Source organism: Bactrocera tryoni, chromosome 2 (assembly GCF_016617805.1).
Source record: "Bactrocera tryoni isolate S06 chromosome 2, CSIRO_BtryS06_freeze2, whole genome shotgun sequence".
Classification (NCBI taxonomy): domain Eukaryota; kingdom Metazoa; phylum Arthropoda; class Insecta; order Diptera; family Tephritidae; genus Bactrocera; species Bactrocera tryoni.
Genome location: NC_052500.1, coordinates 16,321,039 through 16,339,797, shown reverse-complemented (window position 1 = coordinate 16,339,797; position 18,759 = coordinate 16,321,039). Strand labels below are relative to the sequence as shown.

Genomic DNA, 18,759 nt, shown 5'->3' with positions numbered 1-18,759 from the left:
TCTTATCAAATCAGTGAGTACAATGTACTTTGCTATTTATAACGCTTTAAAAGCTAACTCTGCTTATCTACGAGAGCTCTTAGCACAGACTTCTTACAGACGGCGTGAATAGGTACCCCATACAAACAATATTATTTTATTGTATCTCGAAAAAAAAAAAAAACAACTACATAGGTTATAATAAATGGATAGGAAGCATATTGCCAATTGATCAGGTAAACAATGGAAAAAAAATTGCGCAACAACCAAATTATAGTTAAGTATAAAAGTATATTTATAAGTTTCAAGCCTTTCACTTTTCTAACTATTTACATATTGTGCATATGTACATAAGTACATGCATCTATGACCATTTACTTAGAGTGCGTCAAATTCACTCCCCTGCCAACACACATTCTCGGATTTTCTTGACGTCAATATTCATGTTTTTTTAGAAAAAATTTCCTTATCTTTTTGCTTTCTATTATCAAGCTATTTTTGCCATTGCTAATTGTAAAACATAGCCTCCTAATCTCTAAAAAGCAAGGAAGCACGTGAAGTGGGCGTGTTCATTTATTATTGCAATACATTAAATTAATTGCCTTTTTTTAAATCATTTTTTAGCATAAAACTTTCTTTTTCTAAATAGCACGTTCGCTAGAGATTATTGTCACAGGTCACTATTATTTACTATAATTTCCGCTGATATTCCTAGTATCGTAAAAGCGACGTAACTGAGGGCACGTATTCCATATGCCTAATGACACACATAATTCATTGTTTCAAGGTTAAGCAGTATTTGCTTTTTTATACCTCCTCCTCATTATAACTGAAAAAATTCTGTTTTTCCACAATAGTTTACTTTATTTATATAGACACATAAGCTCGAAATACATTTAGCACAACCCCGCTAGATCCCATATTGAACTACATATCATTAGAAGTTTGAGTGGGCTTGAAACATAAAGCTCTCAAATATTATCGTGTAGATTAGGTAAGGTTATGGCGCGGAGAAGCACAGCAAAAGCGTAACACCACAAAGTAGTTATAAAGAAAACATATTAAGCAATAGTTTAATAAAAAATAATTATGAGTACAAGTTAGCTTAAGCTGTTGCATCATTAATCGTTGATTAATTATTATTTTTTCATTCTTATCTGAAAACTGCAAATCATCTGCAATATGTTATTTCTGATAAGAACTTGTCAATAGGACACCAAAAGGGGCATACATATAATAAAAATACACTTGTGCAATTATAAATGTTATGGTATGTATGAATTGGTAACTTTCCATTAGAACCTATATACTATATTTGTATATACATATGTATGAGCACATGAAATTTGTATAAGCCAATTATGTGAAATACGCAAATTGATAAAACACTTACCCGCCAGCAACTAAATGTATTATAGTGTCACGTTGATTCTGGGACATAATCACGCGAGAACTTTTTCCGCACTCCGCAAATGTATAATAAATTCAAATTTCAATACACAATTGAATAGAGAAAGCAAAATTGCCGGCGATTGCCGGTTTTATAGCACTTCGTTGTCGTACACAAACAATAAAAAAAATGTGTGAATACAAATTATATAGTAGCAATAGCTTTTACTAGGACCGGCAAACAAAGCAACACGTTTTCGAAAACGTTTTCACTACTGTAGGTACTTTATTTCTAGTGGTTTGATATTGTGAAATTGTACTGCGTCGCTTCTGGCGGGGATCAGCCGACGACTGGTTACGATGACAGTGCCTACAGCTCGTGCGCGTAAATATGATGGCAACCAAGCGTAGTAAAGTGCACACACATACACACAATATGCTTATTCGAAGCACTGCTTTACGAAATTGCAAAAATATAACTTATGCTCACGACTTGTATGATAATGTAGCATGTGAGTAAGTGGGGGGGCTAAAAATACACAAAGAATTCACACCGTTGGGACGGGAGTACCGCCCGCTTCACGTTCTGTGATTTCTTAACTTTTTCGTTTGATTGCGCTTTGAATTCAAGGAAAATTATTATTACACAAGCGATTGTCGAAAAACACTTCTTCCTGCCGCACGCTTATGTAATGCACTCCTCACTAAGAAGACCGCTGAGCTACACAGAAAGTTTTCGTGCCCCACTATGTTTAATTTATTGTAAAACAGATTTTCTGTTAAATTAAATTAACTTTAGTCTAATTCTGTATTAGTTGAACTTCAATTCTTCAGATTATTCTGGAAAGGTTGCAATTTCAGATCTGCTCAAAAAATTTGCACAACTGGTTTACGCTGCAGTGACAAAAAATAAATGAATATTTTATGCAATTTTCTCTTCCTTCGCACGATTCGTTTAACTTCGTTTGATTCAGCGAGTTTTTTTATTGTTATATTTTTTCACTTTGGCACTTTAAGCGAAAATGTGTTCTATATTTTTGCGTTCTGCGTTTAACATCAACTCTCGACGACGGCGATTTTTCCATTGAAATTAATTTGAGCTTTCGTTCATAACAAACAGCAAGGTGACGTAACACGTAGTTGTTTGTCAAAACGTTATAAGATAACGTAACAATTGAAGCTCCGTAACAGGGCATTTCATAAATAAATAATGAGTATGATAACATTTTCTAGTCAACTATAAATATTTGATTTTAACAATTTTAATTCATTTAAACATATTTTTGAAGATATATAAATATGTCAGGTGCTTCTAAAGATATTATAAAATCAATGTAAATATAACTGATTGACCTTTAACAAGTACACAGCTTTTTAATTATTAAATATGGTAATTATAATTGTTTGATCTGTTTATATTTTTCATATATATATTTATGTCTGTATATATGCACATATATATTTTCTCTTTCGAATTAAACTTGTTATGCACATTTATTTGTTAATATATAATATTTTTTTCTGTTTTCTGAAAATTGTTTCTGAATTATCTAATATAATACCAGGTAGTATATCATTCTGTCATTTTCAGCTCTATGTATTTAAATAATTTAATACAAATAATTTAAAATTAAATTTATTTGTATAAAGTTAAGAGCATGGCAGCGACATCTATGCCCACGTTTAGCAAAGACATGACCCAACTTTACGTTGCGACTACGTTAACTGCTTGTTTACGAATGTCATAATGAGCATTGAAAGCAATAAACGGGTACTAAAAGAGACATGTGTTAAATGTCTGATAAGAAACAGAGAACGTATATATTTTGAGTAAAAAACGAACTAACCCATTGGAAATTCAAATCGGAACGACCAAATAGCCGACGTTGACAGACGATTGCGCCGACGTCGGAGCAATTGGAGACCAAGCAGAATACACAAACATTCTCTGGTACAAGTGCACTGGCAATACGGCTATCGACGTTGGCGCCGACTGAGAATGTCGACGTAACCACTTGTCAAAGTTTGCACTTTATAGAAAAATTCTCCAAGTTAAAATTGGAGCTCGATACGAACGGACGTGTGTAGACGGTAATTTGCGCGATACAATATAATTTTCTTTCCAACTCAAGTGTATATGTATTAACCAAATTTAAATTTGATGAAAAGCCAAAAACGTTTAAAGAGTAAAAAAAAAATACTAGCTACCGCAAAAGTAAGTTTGCCACTACGCAATAATTGATAAAAATATCACTTTGAAATACGTCAAAAATTTGACAATAATAAAGTTCTCAAACTAAGTTGAAATAGAAAATTTCACACCAGAAAGAATTTTTGTATAAATTTGTGCAGAGATTGCATTAATTGAACATAAAAAATTAAAAAAAAATTGTAACAAAATTTAAGTGTAAAAGCTACAAAATTGCCAAATGAAGTGAGTAATATAAGCGTGTTTGTGAAAAGTGAGAAAATTTAGTAAATGAAAAGTGCAAAAACACAATTGTTGAAGTTCAAAACATTGGGGATACACGTAAACAGCATCGAACAACAACAAACAGTATTGACTGCATTACAAGCAACAATACGCAATAGAAGTACGAAATACGCGCGGCCCAAAATAGCGTTGGTGGCTAAGAGGAAAAGGCAGCGACAGCAATTAGCAGGTAAGCATGGAAATCGGCGCCATATTAACATATGTACATATGTATATGTATGACATATTGCGAAAAATAGATGTATGTAGGATATCAAATTTAATATAGATATGCATATAATTAAAATTACATCTATTAGTACCCCGCCTTTTTAGGTACATTATTTAAAAGATAAAATGTCGAATGCTCAAAGGGCAAAGTGCGGTTAGGGGGCGAAGACGAAAATGTGACGAAAGTTTAAAAAGGGGGAGTCAGCAGTGAAGGGGCCACGTGTGCTACGCAACGAAGAAAACGTTACGTGAGCGTGTGGAGCACACGTCGAACGAATGAATGAAAAGAGAGAGAGAGTGAGCGAGGTAGTCTGCGAGAGCGCAGCACTAATTTTTTCTTATCTTTGCATTTGTGTTTGTTTCCGATTGCGCGAGAAGTGTAGAAAATGGAAATAGAATTGATTGAAAAACACCAGCAACTGCAGTCGCTGCTGACGTCGCGTCGGCTTTTGTGTACGAAACACGCTGCATTGGCTGCGGTCGCTGCTACCGCTGCGCTGAGTTTTTGGCTTTTATTAATTGGGCGTTTTTTGCGGTTGCGTTTCCAATTGGTGGGGGGGGAAGAGTTGGTTTATATGCATTAATTGTCAATCAAATTTGTGTAAGATAGAAGCGAAATTAGGTTGAAAGTGATTAAAGGTTTGCATTTTTTTTATAAAAGCCGGTGATATGTTTTTATTCTGTTTATCAAGATATGTGTCCACGTGTATGAAAGTGCTGTTTAATTTAGTTGTAAAATAAATCCGCATCTTAGTGAATGATACGAGACTAATTTAACCAATCTTCTCCGTACTTATTTATACATATGTATGTACATATGTGTCCGTTGTGTGTTTGCGAATTTCCAATCAGAACTTGTGCTGAATTCTTACAGGAATCTTTTAAATAATATATTTTGTCCAAAGTGTTCTATATATTATGAATTTTGTCGAATTTTCTTATGATTTCCTTCAAAAAACTAGTGAATTGGATATATCAAAACTACATTTTGTGTAGGGGAGGAGAATTGTGAATTCTTTTTATTCGAGTTTTGTCCAACAAGAATTGCGAGCATGAAAATCAGCTGATCGCGATATGTCGTTGCAACAGACATATGTAATCCAAAAATAAGTGTAAATGTGTATGTACACATGTAGGATCAAAATAAAGATGAGGTAAGTAACCTAGCGATAGGTTTTTGTACGAACAAAATTGCCATTTATTATACCAAATTTATATAATATTTGACCATAAGCAAGCAACAATTTGTTGTTCGTCCTATATGTATGTGTCAGATCAATCGTAAGCATTACCTAATAGCCCCCGCTAGATAGCATAATGAACTCCTCTCCAATCAGTTCCTACTGGGGTGCTTTCGCAGAAATAATCTTTGCAGTCACTTGCTTGGAGCCGTACCGCCTCCTAGGAGCATCAAGAGGTTGCTCCTCAACTACGTCGATGACATCCGACAATACGCCGACCAGACTTCGAACGCAACTCACTTCCGACAAGCACTGAACACCATTCACAGTGGAGCTATCAACACCATCGACACTTGGAATCAAACCACCACCCATTGCAGAACTCGAGTTGCCGCGAAAAACGAGAGTGACCCTTGCGCAACTTCGTTCTGGATACTATAGCAGGTTAAACTCCTACCTATCTAGAATAGACCCCGAGATATCTAATATATTATATTAGATTTCCGTTATAAGAACAACAACAACTACAACCCATGCGACCCCTTAAAGCTTAAAGCAAATTAGGCTCAATATATGCAAACGGCTTCTTCGGTGGCACAACGGCCTTGAATCTATCCTTTTTACAGATGGAGTAATTTTCACTGTCGAAGAAGTTTTTTCGATCGAGAACATTGGCACTTCCAGCAAGATTCAGCTTAGCACACAATGAAAACCAGCAGGGAATGGCTTAGAAGCAATATTCCTGGTTTTTTAGCTGCAGATGTTTGACCGTCTGGAAGTCGAGATTTGAATCCATTAGACTGGAGATTATGGTCAGTGTTGCAGAATATGGCCATATCGAATACACCCCACCAATTTAGTGAGTCTCAAAAATCCTTTGATTCGAGCAGCACCTCAATATCAATAGAAACGGGGGTTATTCGAATAAAATTTTGAATGTCGATTGTTTAATAAAGGTTCGAAAACATCGGAACTTTTCAAGAGACCATAGAGCCAAGCATGTCTCTTTGGAAAGTCGAGTGGCTTCAGTTCTGGCACTAGTTATATTTACCACCTTCAATTTAAGGTTTGAACGCAAAATGCGCCCAAGACGGTCCATACATCAGTCCGAGTTGCTGCGAACGGCGTAGAATTGTGTCTCCACGGTCTTCATGAACACTCTCAGCTATGGCTATATTTTCTTCACTGCGTGTTGGACGTGGTCTATTCGGTCGAATATTATCCAATAATGAATGCTGGGTCTCAATATGGGTGATTGTGTTGTGAATAGTGCGCTCAGTAGGCCGATTATGTTGACCATAAGTTGTGTCAAGTCTTTCCATGAACAGAATTTATGGCAGACGAAGTCTGTTTGTAAATAATTACATACATAGCAAATGATTTTTTGTTAATTTCTTCATATTAAAAACACCATTATGTTGTTGTTGTGGCGGGAGAAAAAAATGCTGAAATATTTTTGAGAAATACTGCCGAGTTGTCAAATCTTGGCCGGATCCGTTCCGCTTACGTAGACCCGACTGTCGCGAGAAGGGTTATTTTTAGCTTACTGTTTTGACCCCTATTGTAAATCTCACAAAAATTGAATATAGAGCGTCACAACATCCAACCGCATTAGTTTAGTGGTTTATAAGTATGTACATATGTATATGTATACAAATACATACAACAAGGCATATCTCCTGCATTACGTCATTTGACATGGAACGTGGCTCATTACGCTTCAACAACATGCTGTATACACACATTCATACTTTATACACATGTACATATGTACATATGTATGTATGTACACACGAAATGCGTGATGCTGACAATGTTATTTATGTTAACACTCATTGTGGGACTCTTCTTCTGGTTATGACTGTTTTAGCCGCGGCGTTGTTTTCGTGCGCACAAAAATTCCATTTTATATTTTTGTTTTGTCAAAATCCTCCATAATATAACCATCAGCAACTTTTAGCTTATTGTTGTGATTGTTGTTGTTGTTGTAGCATGTTATAGCGTCAAAGGAATGGCTGCACGAGTACGTCGAGTACACTGAGGCACGCGCGGCACTCAATAGCTCACTCCATTATCATGGTACACCCCCACCACACGCCTCGTCTTATGCTTGGCATCATGCGAATTGAAGGCACGCATCCTTGCAACACAAAACCAAGTGCGCATTATTTTATATATTTTGCTGTAAATACATGTATGTACATATATAGTACATGTATGTATATTGTATTTTAGTATACATTTGCACGAGCAGAAATTTTCAAGTTGAAAACTCGACAAAAATGTTGCAGCAACAGCGTATAATGATGAGCGCCTCCGAGCAAGTGGCGCGTGAAGTGGTAACACAGTAAAAAAAATATAAAAAAATCTGCCTCTCACTTCTCCACTCATCTTCCTTGTGTACCAAATATACACATGTGACGCATATGCAAATTTTACCGTTACCGGTTATTTACTCCACGCTGATTTCGCATATTTTGTTATGTTGTTCGCCTTCTGCGCCTCTGGGCCATACAAGCAATGTGGGCATTGGTTAAGCGTAATTTTGAAGCGTGCCTCACGAATGGGAGCTTACCTCTCTCTTGTGGTTGTGGTTTTTGCTTAGCTGTGACATTTTGGCGGTATTTAGCCATTTTCGTTTTGGAGGTCAAATTGAGGTGCCACCGAATGCGTTGTGGCATGCAACAAGAATTTGTAGCAGTTTTCTCCTGTGTTCACCGCTAAAATATTGTGTATATAAGCGGTAAATTTCCATTTAACGGTAATTTACTTTTTATGTTATAGGTTAACATGAGAATGTATGTAACCTGTGTACTCACAAGTGAAAGCTTTTCAATTAAATGAAGAGTTTTTGGTGTGAAACTTTATTAAAAATAGGGTTGTCACAATTGTGAGGTTAGAAATTATACAGATAAGAAGTTGCTTTAAATAAAAACTTCAATCTATCTAATTTGTTTATTGAATATTACTTTATTAGCTAAAAAGTTGACAATTCGCCAACTACTAGACCCAAGTAAGACGCCTTAAGTAAACACGTAGAGCGTATACGTTACATTTCTTCTTCTTAACAACAGAACATCAACCGTTTATTCTTCTCCACCTGATCTCTCTAACGGAATGGAGGTCTTCCTCTTCCTCTGCTTCTACTAGCGGTAACTGAATCGAAAACCTTCAAAGCTGGAGTGCACTCTTCCACCCGGACAATATGACCTGGCCACGGAAGCCGCTGACTCTTTATTCTCTCATCATTTTTCCGCTGTGGGCTGGCACCCATGCCAGTCTTATCATAAAGACACTCGATGCTATCGAGTGGCACTCTTTGACCAGTCCTGAATGTACAGTTAATGGAAATCACTTAAATCTACCTCAATGGCTGCAAATCGGCCTGGAAGACACTGCATTATTTAGGAAGTCTGAAACTAAGGTTGATAGAGAGCTCCACACAGTAAACCCCTCCACCAACTTTCCCCCCAAGCTTTGACCCATTCGTGAAGAAGCTCGCTGCCCCTCTCTTTCAACGGCTTCTTTCTATCTACAACTTCCTCGCCGGTATATGAGTAGAGAATGAGCAGTCAGAGTTCGGTTTGGCGACTCCATGATCCAAGTGATCCGATATGAAGTCAAATGAGGAGATTTACGCGTATTCAGACACATATTCTTTTAGACTCTTTGAGTCTGGTCGCAACTTTCGCGGCCACACACGTTCCACCGATGTCCACGGGCAATATGTGTAAGATGGCTTTAAGTGCCATGGTTGGATTTGACCTTAGCGCACCACAAAAGCTGATGAAATCCACATAAAGTTCCATAGGACATAATGGGCTTGACTATGCTGTCGTAGAGCCAGAAAATCACTTTCGGTGAGAGACCCCACCTTTTGCCAGTGGCTCCTTTACATATGTAGGTACAAGGAAATTGATGCCTTTTTTGCTCTTGTACCTATGTAAAGGAGCCACTGGCAAAAGGTGGGGTCTCTCCCTTCCATGAAAGTTTCCTTTCCAGAATGAGCCCTAGAGAGAAAGACAATAAATCGTCCGCAAAACCCTTCTCTCGAACACCCCTAAGACCGACTAATCTTTGTTCGTTGAGAGAGTACTTTACTTTTCATTTGTTTACTCCGTCCAAAGTAGCATCTGTTGGCAAGAGTGATTCTGCTTTGGATTTCAAGGTGTTGATACTGATACCAAGATAGACTAAGTTAGTTTTGACTTCAGAGTTATGTCTATCAGCAATGACGTGTGAGTCAAGTCGCGAGTGCATCGACTGCTTGTTTGATGCTAGGAGATATTTCGTTCACAACTTGACTCAAACGCTTCGCTTCCTTATCCAGTCTGGAGAAAGCCGAACTTACGACGCGATGCTTGTATTATTTTCCCCAGCAATAGATTGAAGCAGTCACACGATAGGGAGTCTACTTTTCTGAAACTTCGCTTGGTATCGAACGGCTCTGTAATTCTCAACGAGGTTATGGAAATTGGCAAAATAAATTATAAGAAAATCAAAATAATCCAATGAGGCGAAAGAGAGTCCTATAAAAACCGACTACATAATACCAGTTCATCAGAGTAGGAGCTTAGATATATATACATATATGCATTAAGACTTTGCAACTGCCCGCATTTTAAGTACACATGCACTTCCTGTTGCCCACTAACCGACCAATCGACCAACCAGCTAAGCAAATCGACTTGATGGATTGCTTGATGTGTCAGCCCATTTGCCAAGCAAGTGTGGTCGCTTTATTTTTACTTTCCGCCGTACCTGATGTGCCAATGTTGCTGCTTTGTTTCTGTTTTTAACTTTCTTGCTTTCTATTTTGCATCTGCTTTCGCTTACGTCTGCAGGATATTTTCAAGTGGCTAGGAAAACAATTGCGAGTACTTCAATATTAACGGCACACAACAAAACCAAAAAAAAAAAACACCGAAGCGACACCAACCCTGCTTATTTGCAGACATCCCCATCACCATCAGCAATAACAATAAGAGCGAGTGATAGAGGCAAAACAAGTGCAACAACGGTAACATTGGAAAAAAAGTATTGTTGCATATAAAATATGCGATACAACAACATAAACAAAATTGCACAACCGCAACTTGAACAATGTTCGGACTAAGAACAATGATAATGTGTGTATGGTTGTATGTATGTACGTGCTAAGGCAAAAATAAGTTCATGTGTACATGTAATTATGTGTGTATGTAACACGTAGAAAATAGCGAAAATATTCCACTAAAACACCAATGAGGTACACAGTGTGCTCTACAAGCACAATTTTCAAATATAAAATCCCGCTTATTCACATATAAATTTGAAAATTGTAATTGTTGTTTTTTTTAACGAAAAACTTAGAAACCATCTGATCAAAATTTTTTCGTTTCCCGAAGCGAATTTTCCAGTTCCGAAAAGAGAAAAAAGACTTAGGTAGCCAAATCTGGCGGATACGGCTGCTTAGCGTTGATTCTCGTTTGATGTTTGGCCAAAAATTCAGTCGCAGTCATGCTAGCATATGACGGCGGATTATCATGGTGAAAAGTCCGTGAATGTTCTGACATCTAGTCCTCAGAGATGCCTCAAATCGACCAAATAGTATTCCTTATTTTACTCACCAAATCATCACTTTGATTTTTGACCGACTTTAACCTGGTTTTATCGGTTCCGACTTATTTTTGGAGTGGTATTCGTTACGAGTTTTCGAGAAAAATCTTCTTCGGAAGATTTTTTGCATTGGCAACAGCGAATAACGCAGTCGCTAGAACGATGAGCTGTACGAGATATACGACGACATTGAAATAGTTCAACGAATTAAGAAACAGCGGCTACGCTAGCTAGGTCTTGTCATCCGAAAGAATCCGATGAAAACATTCCAGATCTAAGAGTATTCGAAAGTAGAGAAAAAAGAATATCTCCACTCCTTTGGAAAAACCAGGTGGAGCAGGACTTGGCTACACTGGCTAAAGAAGAAGATTCGCTAGATTATCGGAAAATTACAATGATATAATATATTTATTGACCTCCTGATGTGTTTAATGAATGACGAGTCCAATGCTACTATGTTCTCCAGCATGTCTTTTGCGATCTCCACTCATCGTCGTTTTGGCATAAGGTTCAGCAAAACATCTGAAAGTATTTAACATTGACACCCTTTATATCTAAAACATTAACTAAAATGTGTTAAGTAGATCCATAAGAAATGTTGCGATCCACTGCTATCTCTCTGAAGCCAACGCGACGATTTTCAAGCACAGTCTCTTTAACTTTTTCGATGTTATCGTCATTAAAAGAAGTAGATAGAAGACACACATGAGACAGGTTTTCAATGACTTCATGAATTTCAATGAACGCTTTGAACCACTCAGTTTGTTCGCGCAGTTTAAATGTACCAGTCCGGGTCAAATTTGATCAGATGATATTAGCTCATAAAACTGGTTTCAAAATGTAAAAAAATAGGTACATAAATTAAAAAATTTATATTTTTTAAAAACTTTAAAAAACTTTTTGGATTTTTTTTTTCAATTATTCCTATGGTCTCTAAAATTTGCTGTATTCTTAGAGCCTCGTATGATATTTTGCGATTTCCACTCGTCGTCGTTTTGGCATAAGATTCAGCAAAACATCTGAAAGTATTTAGCATTGACACCCTTTATATCTGAAACATTAACTAAAATGTTCTAATTCGTGTTTTGTCGCTTTTTTCCGGAGTGGTTATTTGATAGTTTGGCTGAAAATTTTCTTCAACAAAAATTCCTATGCTACTTTTACTAAAAGTTCATTTCGACAACAAGCGGGCTATTACCATACCAGTTGCGCTTAATATCACAATGCTTCTATAGGCTTTCTATCATGTATACACTCTTAATCACAAAGTTTTTTTTCTTTAGGTCGTTGTAAGCAGATTTTTATGGGGGATTCTCAAGTATACACGAACACTCGCTCGTTTTGTAGGAATTTTCGGTTATGTTTTCTCTTGCTAACGATCTAAAGCTCCAACGTACATACAAGTATGTTCGTAGTCCATAAGTCAATCTGAAATCGTTTGTTCCAACGATAGATTGGGGTTACAGTTTAAATGAAACTGAAAATGAGTGGATTCCTTAAAGACTAGGATTGATGAGCTTCACTAAAAGTTATCGAATATCAAGTATCTTTTTTTAATGGCCTGGGTTCATTATTAGTTTGCCTTTTTTTGAATCACTCAGGTAAAAAATAGAGTCTATATAATAATTGCATATGACCCACATAATCAATACTCAAATCAACTAGAATATCTTAATTTAATCACTACTACACCATATTTGCTCACTGTCAGCTGCCAGCTTAGCAACTAACAATGCTCGATTATTTTGCTGGTGTTTCCTTAGTGAAGTACTAGTGATATTTATATCAATTTTCAGTTTCGCTTTCAAAGCGTCGAACCATCAAGGACCTCGTCCATACACAAGAATAGTGAATGTAGGACAATAATATTTTATATGCGAGTTTCTATGTCATACCATTAAATATGTATGTACGTGCATAATAAAACGCCAGCTAAGGATACACGCATTTATTTATGTATTTATACATATTTACATCGTAGTAACACTAAGTTAGTGTATAAAGTACTTCTAACCTAATTATGCAAGTGTGTGAGCGAATTTAATGCATGAAAGCATGAAACTGCTTTTTTCTGTTGTCTACAATTTGATTGTCTTAGAGTAGTTGCGAGGACTCACGTTCACCTAGTGCTGTCCAAAGAGGAAGCAATAAATAAAATATGTATAAACGCACATGCGAAGGAGCCAAGCAACTGGTAAGGACATACACACATACATATATATGTATGAATTATTACACGCAAAATGTAGAGTAGAGGTGGGTACAAGTATTCATAACACCTGCTAGACGAGCAACAGTGCTATGAAACTATAAGGTATGAGATACTTAAAGAAACTGAACAACGGATGAATTTTGAGCGTTTGAATTTCATGTAAGCGATAAAATGTATGATAATTTGATAAAAATGGGTTACTATGAGACTTCTTTAGAAATATAAGAATGTATACTTTCAGTACTCGACTAATACTAGTGCCAAGTTCCAAAAGAAAACAAAAATTTCAACACTAAGAAAATACACGAAATCTGTTTAAGTTTCGTAAAAACTCGAAAAGTGGCGAAACGAACAAGCATCTATCCGAATTAAATAGAGATAAAATAATACTTGGTTATACCACTTTAGTACCATTTTCGCTCCTATTGATTTCAATTGTATAAGATTGATGTAGTTTTTTGTATTTAAATATTTTGACAAGAGGATAGAGCTCAAATACCCTAGCAGAGAAGAGATAAATCGTAAGCGACGAAAGATTTTTCGATAACAGAAGTCAGATATTTTGTATGATGGAATACATTTTTTGTGAAACATAGGAAGAACATAGGCTTAGTTATTATACTCTGAACAGAGTATATTAAGTCTGCTACGAAGTTTGTAATATACTGACAGATACGTCGGAGGCCTAATAAAATATTTACATATATAAATAATTATCGTGACGAGCTGAGTCGATTTTGCTATGTACGTCTGTCTGTCTGTATATATGCGAACTAGTGTCTCAGTTTTTGTGGTATCGTTCCCAATCTTTTTACACATCCATATCTCTCCAAAAAGTTGCTCATAGCATATAGCTGTTATACAAACTTCTTCTTCAGTCGTTATTCCTTTTCTTTGGCGCCAATTCGAGATACCAAGTGCAGCAAGGATCTTCTCCCCCTGATCTCTCCAACATAGTGGAGGTCTTCCTCATCCTCTGATTTCCCCTGCGGGTACTGCACGGAGTGTTTTCTACCATTCGGACGACATGACCCAGACAGCTTAGCCGCTGTCTCTTAATTCGCTGAACTATGTCAATGTAGTCGCATATTTCGTACAGCTCATCGTTCCATCGACTGCGGTATTCACCATTGCCAATGCGCAAAGGACCATTAATCTTCCGCAAAACCTTTCTCTCGAAAACTCGGAACACCGACTTATCAGATGTTGTCGACGTACATGCCTCTGTACCATATAGCAGGACGGGAAATGATGAGTGACTTATAGAGTTTGACCTTTGTTCGTCGAGAGGGAACTTGACTTCTCCATTCAATCAAGTTATGTTTGTCAGCAGTGACTGAGAGCTAAGTCACGAATGCGACGACGGTCGGTTTGAGGACAGGATATATTTCGCCTTGCCTTCATTCACTACCAGACCCATTTACTTCACTTCTTTGCCCAACCTGGAGTAAGCAGAACTCACAACGCGGTTGTTATGGCCAATGATAGCGAAGTCATCGGCGTACGCCGGCATTTTAACACCCTTGTAGAAGATTGTACCTTCTCTATTCGTTTCTGCAGCTCGTATTATTTTCTCCACCAATAGATTGAAGAAGTCACGCGATAGGGAGTGGCCTTGTCTGAAACATCGTTTCGTATCGAACGGCACGCAGTGGTCCTTTCCGATCCTGACGGAGCTTTTGATATTGCTCAACGTCAGTTTACACAGTCGTATTAGTTTTGCGGAGATACCAAAATTCAGACATAGCGGCATAAAGGCAACTCCTTTTCGTGCTGTCAAAAACAGCTTTGAAATCGATGAAGATGAGGTGTGTGTCAATCCATATTTCACGGGTCTTTTCCAAAATTTGGCGCATGTTGAATATCAGGTTAGTTATTGATTTTTCAGGCCTAAAGAAGTACTGATAAGGTACAATCAGTTTGTTGACGGTGGGCTTTAATCTTTCATACAGTACGCTCGATAGAACGTTACACAAACTAGCCGATCAAAATCAAGATTTTGTATGGAAAGCTTCTGTTCGCGGAATTTGCCATAGATTATTATCAAAGAAAATGCTAAAATTTCCGAATATGGTTCAATCAATCGAATCACTATACGGCATATAGCAACTATACAACTAACGTCTAATATATCTTGGAATAAGAAATTGACTGGAGCATCTAAAGTCCAAAGCACGATTATTCTAACTTAAAAGATGATTCGAGGCCGACCACATAAAGTGGAATTATCAAAATTTAAAAACTTCTATATTTTAGAAGACATTTCAGGAATATCAATTTCTCAGTATAAATCAAGAATCCATATGTAATATTTATTTGAGAAAGGGTTCAGAATTACTTTTGTATCTTTATCATACCTTTGCTGTCAGTTTGTTGGTAGAAGAGAAAATGATTGCTCTAAACACCTGTATTGATCAAGAGTGAAGAAAAATGTAGGAAACTTGAATAAGGTTCTTTTTTCACAATCATTGTTTGACATGAGTCATGTTAAAAATCTGTGCAAGCTTCTTACTGAAGGCATTAACATGTAACACACATACATACATACATATGTATGTAGTAAATGAAAATACGTGAGCACAAGCGCTGATAAACTTGTTATCGCGAAAAGTAATCAAAGTCGCGTATGAAGACATTGCAGTGAAAGTGACAGGCAAAATGGGTGTGTACCCACTTACATATATATGTACATATGTACATTTATGCATAAGATGTGTAATCCAGCGGTAGAATCTGGGTGCATATGTTCATTAAATTATCTGTCTTGCATATATTTACATATATGAGTAGGTGCTTGAGAATTTATAATATAAGTATGTAAAAACATAAAAAACGGCCGTATATGTATGTATGTACGTATCTTCATAAAAATGTTGAAAATGTTCTATTAAAGTCTTTAGGTAGAATATATAATTCATCGAACGACTTTAACTAGACATATGTGTTTACTAATTTTACTGAACATACTCTACAAATACATCATAAGTATGTACGCAAGTCAACGTATAAATGAAAAACTGCAGTTGGTGTAGTCGGACTCCTGGTCTGTAAGGAGTGCATTATTACCACTTAATGATTAGCAGTTTCTATGTTTGCCCTGGCAACTTCTTAAATTATGGCATAACCTAAATTTATAGCTAAACCTAAAATAACATCTTAATAATGAAATTTTAAATTATAGTAAAATCTAAAATTGTAGTAAAATCCAGAATTATAGCAAATAAAATTAGTTAAATGTAAAACTATAGTAAACTACGATACAATAGTGTAATTTAAATTATGGTAAGCCCTAAAATTAGGTAAAATATAACACAACAATATTATAAATTATAGTGCAATCTTACATTATAGTATACTTTCAAATTATAGAAAAAAATTTTAAGTTGTAAAATCTAAAATATTAACAAATTGTTAAATTATAGTAAACATCTAAAATTATAGTAAAATATTAAACTCAAGAGCAATATAAAATTATGGTAAACTATAATAACTATAATACGTATAACATAACAATATCTTGAATTACAGTGAAATATTGCATTATAGTAAACTTTCAAATTATAACAAAATTCATAATTATAGTAAAACTATAAATATTAATAAAATGTAAAATTATACCCTAAATGTTAAAATTTTAAATTATAGTAAAACCCAAAATTATATTAAAATATAAAACTCAAGTCTAATCGAAAATTATGGTAAACCCTAAAACTAAGTAAAATATGTATAACATAACAAAGTTTTAAATTATAGTGTAATCTTTCATTATAGTAAACTTTCAAATTATAAAAAAATTCACAATTACAATAAAATCATAAATAATAAATGCAAAATTATAATGAAATCTAAAATTAAACTCAAGTATAAAAGTATATCTTTAATACATTAATAATGAGATTTTAAATTATAGTACAACCTAAAATTGTAGTAAAATATTAAACTCGAATTTATTCTATAATTATAGTAAACCCTAAATTACGTAAAATATATCATAACAAAATTTTCAATTACAGTACAATCATATATTATCGTAAACTATAAAATTATTTCAAAAAAGTAAATTATGGCAAAAATTCGAATTATAGCAAAAATTAAAATTATAGCAAAAACTAAAATTATAGTTAAATAATTCTTATTCTGTAAAAACTATCAAATCTCTATAAACGAATCAAACTTTGGAGTGTATTTCTCTTATGAAAAGGTTTAATATAAAATACATAAGCGAAACAGATTACACCGGTCTACAGAATTTTTGAGACGACCGCTTCTCTTTCTTCTTTTTCGACAGCAATAGAGCGTGGGGACCCACGTTATATGGGCACGAAAATCAAAAATGTTCAAATCGCTTTAATTGCTTAAAAAACAAATATTTTCGATTTGTAATCTTCCTTTCCCATATATGTATATTTGATTATGAAAACAGAATATATCACGTTAAACCCGCGTTCAAAAAAAAATTTATTTGTTCAAATTACTAAGTGGGAACCTTATCAGTTTCTTTGTGAAATTTTTTATACCGGTTGCTCTACAACGACGCAGTAGCCAACATTTTGCGAGTAAAAACTATATTACCGTGCTTTCTTTCTTTAGAATCGATGGAGGAAAGATAAATTAGAATATTTGTTCACACAAACTTGTTCGATGATTTTTGGGACCACTATCAGACCTTTAATTTCCACGTAGAAATGTATATCAATTTTATTGAACCGTTATTTCATAAGACAGAAGCTGGTTAGAGGGATAAACAGTGCCTTTTACTTTATTATCACTTCAGACCAAGGGTCCGAGCGAAAACTGCTACAAATGCTCCAGCCCAAAACAATTTTTCACTTAGTAATCTTTGATTCGTGTGGCATGCAGAGATACAATGCATGGGTTTAAATTAAAAAAAAATACTCTTACGCTACCCTTCCCCTCGCCGTGATTAATCGATTGCAAGCAGTACATTTTTGCTTACTTTTACTTACAATTATACGCAGAGGCACTTGAGGAGACACGTTTGCTGCTGTGTATGTTTGTGTAATGTGTGCTCGTATAAGCAAATGAATATTTCAAAATGCGTATGAGAAAATCAATTGTTGTAAAACGGTTGCAATAAATATCTTCCTGCCATAATGTTCTTTTTTTTGCTTTTAAAATGGGAACAAAAGTACCAGAACACACTTGTATTTATAAATATGTACATTTGTAAGCACCCATGACTCTCTGTGTGCTCAAACATGTGCGTCTGTGAGTATTCAAACAGAAAAAAAAAACAAAAATAAACTGAAAATAACAACAGCAACACCAATAGACTATTTTCAGCTGTTCATATATTTATTCATATGGATTTATGCACTTTTGTTTGCATAGAAATTATGAAAGCACAAACAACAAAAAGAAAACTTCTGAAACTGTCGCAGCGCAGCGTAACACACACACATATACGCAAGCACAGCCACGCTGCAGTTGAGGGACACGTTTTGTAGAGCTTGTGGTAGACAAGGACATTTTGTTGGTGGAGGCGCACTCGCTGCGCTGCAGAGCATGTGCAGAAGAAGAACTTTTGTATAATGAGTGTCTTTTGTTTCACAAATGCGCTCCACTATGTGCGAGTGCCCAAGAAGACACAAGTTTCCATGGCGGGTAGATGTGAATATTGTAAAACAAGCACCTAGCCATGCGCGCTGCTTGCATGTGACACACATAATAACATA

At 35.6% G+C, this 18,759-nt stretch overlaps 1 protein-coding gene and 1 long non-coding RNA gene across 4 annotated transcripts in view; one reads left to right on the top strand and one right to left on the bottom strand.

The window, feature by feature from the left end:
- The window catches only part of LOC120767764 (mitochondrial carrier protein Rim2), a 36,450-nt gene extending 34,005 nt beyond the window's left edge, over positions 1 to 2,445 (bottom strand). For all 3 annotated transcript variants that reach the window (XM_040094001.1, XM_040094003.1, XM_040094002.1), the window contains exon 1: positions 1,373 to 2,445. In XM_040094001.1, coding sequence (XP_039949935.1) covers positions 1,373 to 1,419 — 47 coding nt within the window. In that variant the 5' untranslated portion in view covers positions 1,420 to 2,445. The remainder of the gene's footprint in view (positions 1 to 1,372) is intronic.
- A 799-nt stretch (positions 2,446 to 3,244) lies between these two features.
- The window catches only part of LOC120767338, a 59,004-nt gene continuing 43,489 nt past the window's right edge, over positions 3,245 to 18,759 (top strand). Inside the window, exon 1 of the long non-coding RNA XR_005704685.1 lies at positions 3,245 to 4,031. This is a non-coding gene — a long non-coding RNA (uncharacterized LOC120767338). The remainder of the gene's footprint in view (positions 4,032 to 18,759) is intronic.